The sequence below is a fragment of the Fusarium falciforme genome, chromosome 10, assembly GCF_026873545.1.
Source record: "Fusarium falciforme chromosome 10, complete sequence".
Classification (NCBI taxonomy): Eukaryota; Fungi; Ascomycota; class Sordariomycetes; order Hypocreales; family Nectriaceae; genus Fusarium; species Fusarium falciforme.
The window spans coordinates 2638781-2654723 of NC_070553.1; the positions used below are offsets into that span (position 1 = coordinate 2638781).

General features: G+C 54.1%; 2 protein-coding genes across 2 annotated transcripts; one reads left to right on the forward strand and one right to left on the reverse strand.

Moving 5' to 3' along the window:
* Positions 1-475: 475 nt before the first annotated feature.
* On the reverse strand, positions 476-5929 carry NCS54_01269900 (Chitin synthase; the record flags this gene model as incomplete). The annotated part of the gene is made up of 3 exons (XM_053157925.1): positions 476-1847; positions 1897-5610; positions 5664-5929. 3 exons carry the CDS (start codon positions 5927-5929, stop codon positions 476-478), a joined length of 5352 nt encoding a protein of 1783 aa, XP_053013900.1.
* Positions 5930-10008: 4079 nt separating this feature from the next.
* Positions 10009-15700, forward strand: NCS54_01270000 (Chitin synthase; the record flags this gene model as incomplete). Its single annotated transcript, XM_053157926.1, has 3 exons — positions 10009-10316; positions 10377-15616; positions 15669-15700. The coding sequence occupies 3 exons, from the start codon at positions 10009-10011 to the stop codon at positions 15698-15700; spliced, it is 5580 nt and encodes a 1859-aa protein (XP_053013901.1).
* Positions 15701-15943: the final 243 nt, after the last annotated feature.

Here is a 15943-nt window from a genome sequence, read left to right on the forward strand (position 1 = left end):
ATGTTAGCAGAGTAGATAGCATTAAGAATATTGAAGCGAGGGCATTCTCTTCCGAGTCCCAGCCAGCCCAAGTCCTGCCGTTGATGCCATTAAGAAAAAAGAGACTGGGACGGATCATGGATGTTTACAAGAAAAGTTGCAAAGTATAAAGACTTCTTTCCAAGGAATGACTCCCGTTCTGCCCAAGGTAGATAAAAAAAAAGAGAACACGATATAACGCCGCCGAGAGATTCTTCTTCTCACTTTCATTTTTGGAAAAAGACACCCAATAAGCCCTTTCCTATCTCTTCTTTCCCACCTCCCACCGATTTGTCGCCAGCAACTCTATTCAAGAAATGAGTAGAAGCGCTTGCTGCGAGGCGCTGTATAGACACCCAGCCAAAGGTATGTATGTGCCAGTATTAAAACAAGTAAATAAAAAAAAAGACATCTTTCCAAAATTCCTTTCTTTCCAATTCAAGTCAAGTCATTCAAATCACATGTTCTCCAACTCGTGATCGATCTGGCGATCCATGAATGTGCGGCGCTCGCCAACCAGCTCTGTCTGGAGACGCTGTTCCACGAGGGCCCTGACCTGCTTCTTGGTCACCGTGTCGAGGTCAACCTCGGCCAGGACAGAGCGAATCGACTCAACAATGGCCATGTCGTTGGGTCCAGAATGGCCTTGCTGGAAGTCGAATGACGACTGTGATCGCATGGCGTCAGGCATGGGAGAAGGAGTACCACGGTTGAAGCCGAGAGCGGTGCCCGAGCGGCTGTGACCACCCATGGCAGGCGAGAGGTTAGCCTGGCCTCGGAGGTTGTTTACGCTGGGTCGCTGTCCGGGGAAGTCTTGGTACGGCGACTGGCTGCGCATGTCATGAATGCCCGTGCCCATGGACATCATGGACTGGCGGTTCTGCATGGGGGAGTCCTGGTAACCCATGGTTGATGTCCGGCCGTGGCCGAAGGCAGGGGACTGAGGAGGCTGGTAAGGGTTGCCACCAGGCATGCCAGTCAGGACAGAGCCCTGGGGTCCAGCAGAGTAGACAGACTTGATCTCATCCATCTCATACTGATCTCCGAAAGAGTAGTCATTCTTCTCCTGGTAGCCGCCACGACGGCCGGGAAGGTTGTTGGCAAGGGCATAGTCATCCCATCGCTGCAGAGGAATGGAGCGAGGGTCGAAGCCTTCTTCGTCCACAGCAACAACCTGCTTGTTACCCTTCTCTCCGATGACGATACGGGTGTTACCCCACGAGAAGTTATCCTGGTTCCAGAAGGAGTAGATGGGGAGAATGAGAGAGAAGACGGGCAAAGCGAGCAAGTAGATGATCATCCATCCGATGTGCTGCCACTGTCTCTTGAGGATGAAGATGAGGGCCTGAAGACCATACACAGCCGCAATCATGGCGAGCGAGATATACGGGATTGGACCCGTCTTGGTCGCAAGCGTGTAGATGAGGTAGCCGATGTAGGCACACATGGAGGGAAGAGTGATGGTACCGAAGAGATCAACGACAACGACGAAACGCATGCTGAAGCAACAGAAACCACAGAGCTCCTTGAGCTGGATCAGCTCGATGAGGTTGTGGATGGTCGAGTTGATCCATCGTCGACGCTGGGACAGCAGAACGCTCCAAGACTCGGGGGCTGCAGTCATACACTGGGCATCAGGAATGAACTTGTAGGCCATGGTGGGGAAGTGCTTGGTCATCAGGGTCGTAAGATAACGATCCTCACCAAGAGCCAGAAGGTTCTTCTTGTGAAGGGTATCCACGTCACAAACACTGTAGTCCTTGATGATAGCGTCAGAGATGATCAAAGGCTTGCCCTTGTCCGCAGTCCTGAGTCGATACATGGTGAAACTGGACATATGTTAGTAACATTGGGATGGGGGGGGCATAATTGACATACCATCCGGGCAAACAAGTAACACTGCCAAAGAGAGACTCGAAGGCCTTGGCAAGGTGATGGGAGATGTAGTATTCGTAAACCTGGATCATGGTCCACCACGTCTTCTCATCGTTTTCGAGACTGGTCTCACCGCAAATACCAGCAATCTTGGCGTTGTGGGCACAGGCGGAGACGAGACGGTTGAGAGAGTCCTCACTGACGCAGGTATCGGCATCAACCATCAGAAGATACTCGTAGAGTTCAGGATCCACGCCGATGATGTTGTTGATCTGATGAAACATCTCAAGCTCGAGGGGAGACATAGGGGCGCGGTGATGGACGCGGTTCAGGAAGCTCATGAGAAGAATCTGAGAATCACGCTTGCCACGGTTGCCAGGCTTGGCCTTGGACTGTTCAGACTCCTTGCCAACCTTGACGACGACCAGATAAGGAACGACATTGCCCTCATACTCGTACAGACCCGAGTAGACCTTGCCGTAGTTGAGCTGTTCGCTGGCGGTACCGACTGACTTGAAGGGAAGCGCGGGAGGGTCGACCTTGGGGTCAACACCGAGGATGTCCAGGACGATCTTAGGGGTGGGACGGTCGTTACCCTGACCGACAATGACACCATCACAGATGACACAGATGAGCTTGCGCTTGTTGTCATACTGAAGGGCAGTCAACGAGTCGAGAGCCTTTCGAAGTGAGTCTTCACCTTCGGTATAGGCAGGGACCTGGCAAATAACGAATTTGTCCTGAGGGGAGGGACGTCGCTTAGAGCCGAACTGAAGAGCTGAGATGAACTTGACGGCAATGACGGAACAGATGATGGCGGCAAAGGCCAAAAGCAGGTAGTTGTTGACTTGGCACCTGGGTGTGTCGCGGAAATCGGTCACACCCTTGTAGCCGATTCTCTGGATGCAGGCCCAGCTGTTGACGATGTTGGCGTGTTCAGTCTTGTTGCCAGTCGAGTTTTCAATCAGAGCGTCCAGGTCAGCCTTGATGTTCTTGCCAGGGTTGTTCTTCCAGAGGTCAGAAACATCCTTGTTCAGGAAGGTATACAGAGAGTTGTCGTCCATCAAGTCGAGGGTATGGAAGTAATCCGTAAGATCGTAGAGCTCGTTGCCGTACTTGGCCCATGGCTTCTGCTCGTTTTCACCCTTATTCTTGATCTCCTTCTCCTTCCAGACAAGCTGGCCGTGGTAGTATTCCTTGATGCTGGGCTCGAAGCGGTTCCAGTACCATTTTTCATCATGAAGCTTGCTGGTGGGATCGGGTTGGAAGTATCCAGAGGTGTGGATAGCAGTGCGGTCGTCGATGGTCTCGTTGGAGAGGAGCTTGAGGGTCTTGGTGATTCCCAGTCCCTGGCAAGCGATGTTCAGGGGTAGTGGGAAGTAACCATCCATCACCAGTCCGGCAAGGGGCATCATGTTGGTCTCCGTGGTATCAATGTCAGTGTCACTGTGCTGCTGGCGCCAAAAGTCGCTAATGTCGTAAACCTTGCCATAAACAGCAACCCAAAAGTCCTTCTTGCCACTGTGGTTGGCAAGTTCCTTGGCGGTCCACGCCTTGTCGTTGTTCGGGCACAGAAGTATACCAAAGCCAATGATCCAGAAAACGATGAGACCGTTGAGAATTGCAATCAGGAAACACAGGACAAGCTTCTCACGCCAAGCCATTCGGACATCGGGTCGCCTCATACGACCAATGTACGTCAGGAGCGGGGAAGGAATCCAGAAAGTGAGGGCCCAGACAAATGTGACCCAAGCGCGTCGACCAAAGGGCAGCTCCTTGGTCTCAATCTTCTTATCCTTGGCCAGTTCAGGGTCCAACATGCCCGTGAACTCGCCGTCTTCGTTGTAATAGACCTGGCCCTTGTAGGTGTCACCCTTCGTACCGAGACCGTAGTCACCGGCGCTGATGTTCCGTGATGGGGCAATGGAAGGTGCAGAGTTGGGATTCAGGTTGGGGTTGGGGGCCAGGTTCGGGTTCAGATGAGGGTTCTGACCAACGGTGACCTGGCTCATGTTGCCCTGGCTGAAGTTGCGGTTGTGCACAAGATGGTCGTTGCTTCCATTGATGCTGTTGTCCATGGCCGGGGCAGGGAAGAATCCGCTGCCGTTGTTGGAGTAGCCGGTATCGAAGCCGGTGTTGAACGGGTTCTGGCCGATACTCTGCAGACTGTGTGCGGGCTTGATATCGAGCATGCTCTCAGCCTCCCACCACGGGCCCTCACGGACCCAAACGCGCTCCTTTCCGATGAAGATTTCGCCATTGCTCCATCCCCGCTCCATCATCCACGTCTCGATGCCGTCCTTGCCATCCTTGCATCCCAGAGCACTATAACGCTGGACAAACTCGTCGACATCAAAATCGGCTGTATAGTCAAGGTTGCGGTTGCGACGGTTGGCCCACTCTGGGAGTCTCCAAGAGCGGAGCTGTCGTGAAACTGTGCCAGCTGACCACGCGGATGTGATGGCGGGCAGAGCAGCCAGGTTGGCCGGGGAGTCATCAGTGGGGTGCAGTGAAAGGTGGTACCAAGCACGGCTAGAGCTCAACACGGCGGGTAGATCGAAACGTCCAGCCCGGCCCAAGTTGATACCCTCACCGGGGATGGGGAAGAGCAGCTTCTTGAGGAAACCGTCATCTTCTGAAGCATAGGCGACCTTCTCCAGGATCACTTCCCGCTTCTCAAGCTCATGCTGTCGGTCACGGCCCTGGGGACCGGTCATGATACCCAAATCAGGTGCGACCTCGGCGACAGCCTGCTGCATTTCTCGGACGACAGAGGATCCCGCCGAGTGGACCTCAACGCCATCCTCGATCATCTCGGCATTGATTCCGAGAGTATCATCAAAGATGGTACGCATAGCCAGCGCCTTACCAAGAGCAGGATCAGGCACCTCAATAACAGAGATAGAAACGGTGTCGCCGGTATCCTCGTTGGAGTTAGGGGTACGGACACCGCGGCCGTCAACGGACTCGTCGCCGTCTCGGATACGGAGCATCTGAGCTGAAATGGCGCTATTGGCCTTGGAAATAACCCAGTCGACGAGAGCCTCGTAAAGGCCGCCGACCAAAGTTTGCCTGTCCTCGGTGCTGAGCTGATGCAGGAGAACCTCAGGCTCCATTCCAAGCAGTCCGCTGACATCTTCGCAAATCTCCTCCAAATCATCCGAATCGGCAGCGTAGTCGAGTGTATTGCCGAGCTTAAGGAGACCGGCGAGCGTGGAAATGAAGTTACGGTGGGCTGATCCTTTAATACCAATCTCCTTAAGAGCCTGACGGAAATCATCCGCAGAGGCAGCGTCATCAGCAGTCAGAAGATAGGATGGTGGATCATAGGTGCCAGATCGAGCCAGTAGAGCGTATGCGGACGCCGACTTGAGGCCAAGGAACTCTCGCTCCGCAGGAGTGGAAGCTGAGGTGAGGAGGTAGTAGAACACATCGAAGGCTCGGTAGCCAGCCTCGGCAGGAATGTTGAGCAGACCCTTCTTGGTGTCGATGCCGCCCTGGGAAAGTGCTAGTGTGGCACCGGTAACATTTCCTGTGAGGTTGAGGGTGAGGGTGACACCGAGGGCGATCTGCCTCGCGGCCGAGGGGTTGTTGGGCGTCACGCATCGAAGGAATGGCCGGACAGCTTCCAGGGACTTGTGAACAGACGAGGGAATCGCGAAGGGAAATGCGTTGAGGAATGGCACCAGCAGAGAGGGGGTTGATGGGTGAAGTGAACTACAACATGTTAGCCGAGTGAACGAAAAGCCAAGCCGGCATGTTCAACGTACCCCAGAATCACACAACCATCTTCGGCTCGTCGTCGGGCGTGCTCCCAAGCACGAGCAGCGAGGGAAGCATCAACAGTGGGACCAACTTGAGCAGCAGTAAGCCAGGTGTTGACGACGAGACTGGTGCTGGCGTCAAGTTGATGAGGCTGAGAGGACAGGTAGATATTGTGGATGGCATTCAGGAGAGTTGTGGTGGACACCTGGGTGGGTTGAGCACCACCCAGGGCCTCTGATGCCATCGAGTACATGGACATTCGATTCGCCATCGTTGATGACAGTGATGTCCTCACGGGACGATCACAGGAAGCGGCACGTCGCGATGATTATGCTGGACAAGAACAGTTTTCGGATCGAGGCACCGATGCTCAGTGAGACGAGGGAGACTTGGCGTAGAAGGGTGTTCAAGGGAACAATGAAAGCGACAGACGGTAACGGGAGAATAGCGAACGGACGGGACAACGGTCGGCTGCAGGCGATGCGGCTGAGCGGCTGTAACGAAGTCGGCAAAGTCGTGACAAGAAGGTTTGGTCGCTGGGCAACGCGGCCCTCCTTTTCCAAGTCGAGCAAGTATCACGGCCTTAGTGGCTGCGAAGTTGAGGAGAAGATCTGGGGGAATGACGATATTAACGATTGAGAGGACTCAGCCAGAGCGAGTGAGGCTGGTCAATGAAGCTGCAGTGAAAGCAATGGAAAAAATGCAGAACAACGCTCAAGACGAACGCTTTCCAAGAAGTTGAAGAAGCGATGGGGTCTTGGTCTGGCGAGGAAGAGGTAGCTGGCGGAGGTAGCGTGGTCGTAGCGTGCCCCAGCAGAAGGGCGAGGCCGAGACTGGATACGCTGACACTGGCGGCTGACAAGGCGCACTGTGTACGGCCGACCGGGCAGGCCATGTGTGCAGAAATCCAGGGCCAACGGCCCATCCGTGATGGTTTTAGCACAGGGGACGTGGCGCTTCAGGCGGGCTCTAGGGGGTTACTGCGGGGCGGCTGGCGGATGGCCCGATTCGACTGGACGGGACGGTCAGCTCTGCGGGACGGGCTAGGTGGCCATCAGAGGGCTCCCAGGGCCACAGGATGCTGCTTTGGGCTGCGAGCCACCACACCCACACTGTAGCGTTCATGTCTAAACTTGGAACAAGGCGGGTGAGCCATCGCCTGTAGGGGCAAGGGGGGCTCTCGACCCGAGGGACGGAAACCTTGAGTGTTTACTAAGGGCGGGACTGGATTGGATTCGTGGGTTGTGGTGGTGGGCCTGTGATGGCCAAATACGAGCCTGAAGGCAAAGTGTTCTGCGTTGAGGTACGCGTCCAAGCCCCAACTGTTTTGCGATGCAATGCACAAATGCCGGTTTCGAAGTTGATGTAAGGTTCGTATCATGGTTCACTACGACGTTACCTGCCCGTTAGCCGCGAGGGAGCGGAGGCTGTGTTGTCATCGAGGTCGTGTGTGTCATCTTTGACCATGATCCATCTTTGTCACCTCACAACATTTTTATCTGGTGGTGTTTTCTGCTGACATATGCCATCCTCTATGCGTCGACATGTGCTTAATGGGCGGGATCCAGACCAGCATTTTGAATGCGTGGATACGTGGTCCTATTCTAAGACCTGACATGTTGTGTACCGTTGCATTTTCCCACCCAGCCCTCTACAGGAACGGTACAGGGTGTTGTTGCACGAGCAAGAGGAACAGCAGGATTCTCACAACCACGACACCTGAACCTGGAGAGAGTCACAGATGAGCGATGGATCGACTGCGCGAAGATCTTGTCTTTATACGTGTGTCAATTCAGGAGATCATTCGTCGCTGATCAACACAGAGCCTTGTTGCAAGTCAAGTTAACCCTACCCTATGCCACTGCTGATAAATAAAATTTGCTTTTGCTTCTCTCGCTTATACTTGACGCGGCCGTTCGGTGACGGGCGCCCATGACGCTTCCACCTGGACGTCTGAGCTGAACCCATTTCAGCCAAGCCACGCCTAGAAGACCACCGTAGCCATCTCTTCAGCCGCCAGTCCGCTGGCCAGTGACGCTGAGTGAGTGTAATGATGGACGGCTGGGGCAAGGGCCAAGGGGGGCCAGCGCAAGAGAATTCCCCCAGTCCCATGGCCTCATCACGTCTCGCAGATCAGTGAATGGGTGTTTCGGACATTTCCACACACAACACGTCTCTCCCGCACATGCACGCGTCTCACAGCCTAGATTTGCTCCATCGTGGGGGAATCGGAGAGTCCAAGGGATGAAGGGCAGCTCAGATGGCATTTCATGGAGCTAGAATATGGGCTTGATGGGCCGTCTTCCGTCATCGTTCACACTTTGGCTCCCAAAATAACAGCAGCAGGGAACGGCTTTGGCCCAAGCTAGCATCTCCGTCCTCGCATTCCAGAAGCTTGATCAGGGAGGATCGATCATTAAGGCCAGCGCTGATCCTAGCGAGACGAGGATGTGCTGACAGGCCAGGCCCTGGCTTGATCATGTCCAGCTGTGACGGGGTAAAGCGGGCTTTGAGTTGTCCGCAGTGGAGCAATGCAATCCCCTGGAAAATAAGAAGAGATTGCCATATCGTCCATATGTCCGCACTGGCCGAAGCATTTTTTTCAAACCCCTTCCCTTGAGTGCCGTCTGCCACGTCTTGGATCCTGCTCATGAGAGTCGTGGAGGAACCCATAGTTGGGATGGAACGACAGTCGACCCGCTGCTGTCTCATCCAGGAACCCGATCAGCCTGTCATCCTGTCTCAATCCCTTCATGTTGTCTCGAATCACCCATCTCGAATTCACCCGTATCACATCACACATCGAGCTGTGGAACTCGGAACGCCATGTCTAGGGCTCCTCCCCAGCTCAGTGGTCATGATGGAAGAGGTAGCGGACTTGCGAGCCCTCGGTTGGTTAATAATTGCGGAAAACCAGACGCCAGGTCTCAAGCCTCACAGTCGAGGGCCTCGTTGGAAAGAGCCGTGCCCTAGAGTCCATCCCGACACGGTACGGAGCACAAACAGTAAACAAGCCTTTTGCATGACCCGCCGCGTTGTCCCTGACCATGCGGGATAGCATCCGGTGGGTGCCGTTTGGGGAACGGCCGGCTGGTTGCTGGGCCAGAACAGACAGCCCAGGGGCACTTTTCTTTTTAGGGCCTGGGTTCGTACCAACCATGATGGATCCATGACAAGTCGCCCGTCAGCCAGAGTCCCCTGATGATGCAGCCATCACGAGAGGCAGAGTACCGCCTCTCTCTTGCGGTCTGCTCCTCCGCAGCCTGGCGGATGAGTGTGTCTGTCTGACGGGAGACGATGACTGACGAGACGCGCCATGAGGAATGCTTCCTAGACATTCGATCCTTTGGCCATAGACCGTCTGTGGCGCGGGATCAAAGCCAAGTGAGACCGAGAAAGAGAGACATCCATTATTAGAGGGGAGCCACCACGCCTTTGTCGCTTGGCTGCAAATATGCCACACGGCCATCTCGCGGACAGTGCGTTGATCTCATTATGATTGCAGATTCGATTAGTCCCCAAGGCGCAGTTTCAGAAATCTCTAATTTTCCGTAGTCTTGGATGATATGACCGTTAAACTTTGGAACTCGGTCATCTAGATGAGGCTCTCCTGTTCGTCCAACGAAGAGCCAGTCTCCGCTTAGTGCTGTAGCAAGATCCAGGCTCTGACAGACTCGAGATCGGGGCAAGGCAGAGGAAGAAGAAAGAAGAGGGCAGATCCAGGGGAATACACTGTCCGGGCCTGCCGTGTGGCTATGGGCAGGGAAAAAGCTCGTATGGCGTCCGTTTTGTGCCGTGGTCGTGGGACAAACATAGTAATGAAGGCCAAAGTGCAAAGGGGGGCTTGCTGCGCCCATGAGGTTTCTGCGCGGTTGGCCCCTGCGGTCAGCCGTACGGAAAAAACTGGCACCTCCCACGGTATACGTACCCTCCTCCCCGTATCCAGCGGAGGCAGGATGGCATGTGGTCTGCCTGTCCCAAGAAAACAATCCCTTTTCCCAGGCTGTTTTTATTGGTGTTGTGAACAGTTAGTAGTGCCGACAACCTCACGACCTGGTGAAGGCTCCTGATCGCCTTTTCCCTCCCTTTAATTCTTTTCTTGTTGTTTCTGACGCTCGTTTTGTCTACCCACACCCTTACTCTCGCTCAGAGTGCCCGTTGACCGTTCTCATTTGACCCGGTAACGTGGCCGACACCATTCCCAACACCAGATTGTACCACGACTCGAAGACGGTCGATTTCCCATCCCCGATCCCCGAGCCCATCAAGTCATCTGCATCGACCATTGAACGAACCCTTGCCGAGCCAGCTACTTCATCGAGATAGCCAAATTTTGGCTTCTTGTGCATCATGGCCATGAGCCTCCCACACCTGGGCAGCGGAGGGGGTCCTCACACCCAACCCTCGCTGCCTTCGCTCCCAGCGCATCTCCAATCCGACACGCATCTCACTGCCCATCTCGCCAGTCGTTTCCATGTCTCTCTTCCAACCGCCCAGCTCTCTTCTCACGCTCTCATCTCTCTCAATACATACACTTCCTCGACTAAGGGCCCTGATGGCGGCAAGGAGGGAAGCGCCATGGCTGGCGCTGAGGATTTGGCCGACCGCGCATACCTTCGATTAGGCCACCGATCCGAGAACCAGGCCCTTGTCTTTTTGTATGTGATACCTCATGATATAAAATGCAATATGTAATGTGTGGACACTAACAAGGCCAGGGGTGAATCTGGTTCTGGCAAGTCGACTGTTCGAGCCCATTTGCTCACAGCTCTCCTGAACAAGTCATCAACACCACTATCCACCAAGCTCTCGCTCGCCGCCTACGTTTTCGATACTCTCACGACTACCAAGACGGCTACGACCCCCACTGCTTCAAAGTCAGGTCTGTTCTATGAACTTCAGTACGACACTTCGGCTACAACCAACCCCATCCTCATCGGTGGTAAGCTCCTCGACCACCGACTTGAGCGTAGCCGTATTACCGATGTGCCCACCGGCGAACGAAACTTCCACGTTTTGTACTACCTGCTAGCTGGTACCAGTGACGCTGAGAAGTCCCACCTGGGCCTGGAGGATTCTACTGGCCCAACTGGCACATCCCAGAAACGATGGAAGTATCTCGGCCATCCCACTCAGCTCAAGGTTGGCATCAACGATGCTGAAGGCTTCCAGGTCTTCAAGAATGCTTTGCGAAAGCTCGAATTCCCTCGCGCTGAGATTGCCGAGATTTGCCAGATCCTCGCCAGTATTCTCCATATCGGCCAGCTCGAGTTCGAGTCGACCAGCCAGACCAGCGTCACTGGAGACGACAGCGGCGGCTTCTCTCACGAGGGTGGCAGCACAGTCACCGCCGTGAAGAATAAGGATGTTCTTTCCATCATCGCCGCCTTCCTGGGTGTGAGCGCTGCTGATCTTCAGACCACATTGGGTTACAAGACCAAGATGATCCACAAGGAGCGAGTTACTGTGATGCTTGACCCCAACGGCGCCCGCGCTCACGCTGGTGAACTCGCCCGCACACTCTACTCTCTTCTCGTTGCTTGGATCCTTGAGACGATCAACCAGCGCCTCTGCGCTCCTGAGGAATCCATTGCCAACACTGTTTCGATCGTGGACTTCCCTGGTTTCTCTCAGCAATCCGCCACTGGATCCGCCCTTGACCAGCTTCTCAACAACGCTGCTACCGAGAGCATCTACAACATGACTCTCCAGAACTTCTTTGACCGCAAGGCTGATATGCTTGAGTCCGAGGAAGTCAGCGTGGCACCCACCAGCTACTTCGATAACTCTGATGCTGTCCGTGGTATTCTGAAGCCCGGCAACGGTCTTCTCAGTATCCTGGATGACCAAACCCGCCGTAACCGATCTGACATGCAGCTTCTGGAGTCTCTTCGAAGACGCTTCGATGGCAAGAACGCTGCTATCGAGGTTGGTGCTGCCACTGCCAAGCTGCCTGGTAGCAACTTCATGACCGAGAACACCTCTGCGTGCTTCACTGTCAAGCACTTTGCCGGTGAGGTTGACTACCCCGTCAAGGGCTTGATCGAGGAGAACGGTGAGATCATTTCGGGTGATCTTCTCAACATGATCAATGGCACCAAGAGCGAGTTTGTGGCTCGTCTCTTTGGCCAGGAGGCTCTGCAGACAGTCACCCACCCCAACGAGCGCACTGCTGTTATGCAGGCCAGTGTCAGCTCCAAGCCCATGCGAGCACCCAGTGTCATGTCCCGAAAGACACACCGAACCGCCAGGCCCAACACTGCTTACCGACGCCAGCAGCAGGATGCTATGGAGGATCTCGAGCAGCAGAGCCAAGCTGGGGAGTCAAGGAAGAACATCAAGATGACCATCGAGCAGGGAGCTTCAGGCCAGTTCCTGTCCTCTCTCGAGAATGTGCAGAAGGCGGTCACCGATCCTGGTACCAACTCCTACTTCATCTTCTGTCTCAAGCCCAACGATCGACGTATTGCCAATCAATTCGACAGCAAGTGCGTTCGAACCCAGGTCCAGACCTTCGGTATTGCTGAAATTAGCCAGCGGCTCCGGTCTGCTGACTTCAGTCTGTTCCTGCCCTTCGGCGAGTTTCTCGGCATGGCAGATGCTGAGACCATCCTGGTTGGCAGTGAACGCGAGCGTGCCGAGATGGTCATTGAGGAGAAGCAGTGGCCCAATAATGAAGTTAGAGTTGGTGCCACTGGCGTCTTCTTGAGTGAACGGTGCTGGATGGAGGTTGCGCAGCTTGGCGAGATGGTCTCCGTGTCTGGCCGTTTCGGTGGCTTGCCGTCCTCGGATGCTGGTGATGGTCTTACTCCTGCCGAGTCGGCGCCCTTCGGCGCCTCCAAGGAGCACCTTGTCTCTGGCGGCAACACGCCTCTCATGTATGGTGAGAAGGCCAAGGGCGGTTACTTCACTGATGACAGCCGCTCTGAAGCTGGTGTCTCCGCCTTTGGTGGTGGCGACATGTTCAAGAACCTTGACACCCGTGAGCAGATGGCTGAGCGAGGCAACGAAAAGTCTTTGGAGGAAGTCGAAGAGTACAGAGACAAGCCCAGTCGAAAGCGATGGGTCGCCCTGGTCTTTGTGCTTACTTGGTTTATTCCCGATTTCCTCATTAGGCTTGTTGGACGCATGCCTAGAAAGGATGTTCGTATGGCCTGGCGAGAAAAGCTGGCTATCAACATGCTTATCTGGCTGATGTGCGGTATTGCCGGGTTCGTCATGGTCGGATTCCCTATGCTCATTTGCCCAAAGCAACACGTCTACAGTACCCAAGAACTGTCTTCGTACAACGGCAAGAAGGGTAGTGATGGTGCCTATGCTGCCATCCGTGGCTTCGTTTTTGATATTGGCGCCTACCAGATCAACCACTTCCCCAACAAGCTGGTGTCTGAAGACACCTTCATGAAGTACGCCGGCAAGGACATTAGTGCCCTCTTCCCAATTCAGGTTTCCGCTCTGTGCCAGGGCAAGGATGGCTCTATCCGCCATGAGGTTCTTCTTGAGAACAGAGACACCAACATCACTGGCCAGCCTCAGCTTCTCTTGCAGAAGGATGTGGATCTCAACTCCAAGTACCACGATTTCCGATGGTTCACCAACGATAGCCGACCTGACTGGTACTTTGAGCAGATGTACATGCTCAGGCACACCCACATGAAGGGTAGAATGGGTTACACTGCCAAGTACGTCAAGAAGCTTGCCGACACCCAGAGCCAGTACATCGCTATTCTGAACGGCCGTGTGTACGACATGACCATCTATCTGAACGGTGGCCTGCGCATGAAGGGCAAGAACAACAAGGACGCCCCAAACATTCCCGGTGCTACCAGATTCATGGACTCCAAGGTTGAAGGATTGTTTCAGAGCAAGGCTGGTAGTGATCTCACCAAGTACTGGGATCAGCTCCGGCTGGACGAGCTCACCAAAGCCCGTATGCTCACCTGCCTGAACAACCTTTTCTACATTGGTGATGTCGACACGCGAAACTCGACTCGTTGTCAGTTTGCCACATACTTCATCTTGGCTATCTCTGTTTTGCTTGCATCTATCCTGGTCTTCAAGTTCCTTGCCGCTCTTCAATTCGGAGGCAAGAATGCCCCCGAGAACCTCGACAAGTTCGTCATGTGTATGATTCCCGCCTACACTGAGGATGAAGACTCGCTCCGCCGTGCTATGGATTCGCTCTCGCGTATGAAGTACGATGACAAGCGCAAACTTCTCGTCATTATTTGCGATGGTATGATTATTGGCCAGGGCAACGATCGACCTACTCCTCGTATTGTGCTGGACATTCTAGGCGTCTCCGAGACTGTTGATCCCGAGCCTCTCAGCTTCGAATCTCTGGGTGAAGGCCAAAAGCAACACAACATGGGCAAGGTCTACTCGGGTCTTTACGAGGTCCAGGGTCACATTGTTCCCTTCATGGTCATTGTCAAGGTCGGCAAGCCCTCTGAGGTTTCTCGTCCCGGTAACCGTGGTAAGCGAGACTCGCAGATGGTCATGATGCGTTTCCTCAACCGCGTTCACTACAACATTGCCATGAGCCCCATGGAGCTGGAAATGTACCACCAAATCCGCAACATCATTGGTGTCAACCCGACCTTTTACGAGTACATGTTCCAGATCGATGCCGATACAATGGTTGCCCCCGACTCAGCCACTCGCATGGTTTCCTCCTTCATCGACGACACTCGTCTGATTGCCGTTTGTGGTGAAACAGCCCTTACCAACGCCAGATCCTCCTTCATCACCATGATTCAGGTTTACGAGTACTGGATCTCTCACAACTTGTCCAAGGCCTTTGAGAGTCTGTTCGGTTCCGTCACTTGTTTGCCCGGTTGTTTCTCCATGTACCGAATTCGTGCTGCCGAGACTGGCAAGCCCCTCTTCGTCAGCAAGGAAATTGTCGAGGACTATTCCACCATCCGTGTCGATACCCTCCACATGAAGAACCTGCTTCACCTTGGTGAGGATCGTTACCTGACGACCCTGCTTCTCAAGTATCACTCCAAGTACAAGACGAAGTATCTCTACAGCGCGCATGCCTGGACCATTGCTCCCGACTCTTGGGCCGTCTTCCTTTCTCAGCGACGTCGTTGGATCAACTCTACCGTTCACAACCTGGTCGAGCTTATCCCTCTTGCCCAGCTTTGCGGTTTCTGCTGTTTCAGTATGCGTTTCGTCGTGTTTGTCGATCTTCTGAGTACCATCGTCCAGCCCGTCATCGTCATGTACATTGTGTACCTGATCTACCAGGTAATCGCCAACCCTGATGTTGTTCCTATCACGGCCTTCCTGCTGCTCGCTGCTATTTACGGTTTACAAGCTATCATCTTCATCCTGCGCCGCAAGTGGGAGATGGTTGGCTGGATGATCATGTACATCTTGGCTATTCCCGTCTTCTCCTTTGCCCTGCCTCTGTATTCCTTCTGGCACATGGACGACTTCAACTGGGGCAACACTCGTGTTATAGCAGGCGAGAAGGGCAAAAAGATTGTCGTCTCTGACGAGGGCAAGTTTGACCCCAAGTCCATCCCGCGCAAGAAGTGGGAGGAGTACCAGGCCGAGCTTTGGGAGACCCAAACGGCTCGTGATGACGTTCGATCCGAGGTCTCTGGCTACAGCTACGCCACCAAGGCTCAGGGTCCCTTCTCTGAGTACGGCGGCTACCAGCCCAGCCGCCCTGGTTCCACGGTTGGCTTTGCTCCTCAGAACATGTCCCGCATGTCTCTGGCTCACTCTGAGATGCCCGGCAACCGCATGAGTCAGTTTGGCGGATCACAATTCTTCTCCCCCGAGGAGATGGTTGGCATGCCCAGCGACGATGCTCTGCTCGCCGAGATCCGCGACATTCTCAAGACGGCCGATCTGATGACCGTCACCAAGAAGGGCATCAAGCAGGAGCTTGAGAGACGCTTCAACGTCCCTCTGGACGCTAAGAGAGCCTACATCAACTCTGGTAAGTTTCTATCGTGCCTCATTTCTGACCTCTCACTAACATGTTACCGCAGCCACCGAGGCCTTGCTTTCGGGTCAATTGTAAATGGCGTTTGAAACGACGATGCACAAATGGAGCGAACACTATAATGTCACAGCATTGCAATAATTTTTTCTGGATTTACAGAGGCGAATTTGGACAGGACGCTAAAACTTGAATAATTGCTCATGTCAAAAAAAGGGGTAACCTCTTCTCTTGCCCTCCTTTCTCTGCCAAAGAGGAGCTCACAAGACGGCTCGGGCATTGGTTTTCTATACAATATCATAATAATGCGCGTGTGTGGAGAGG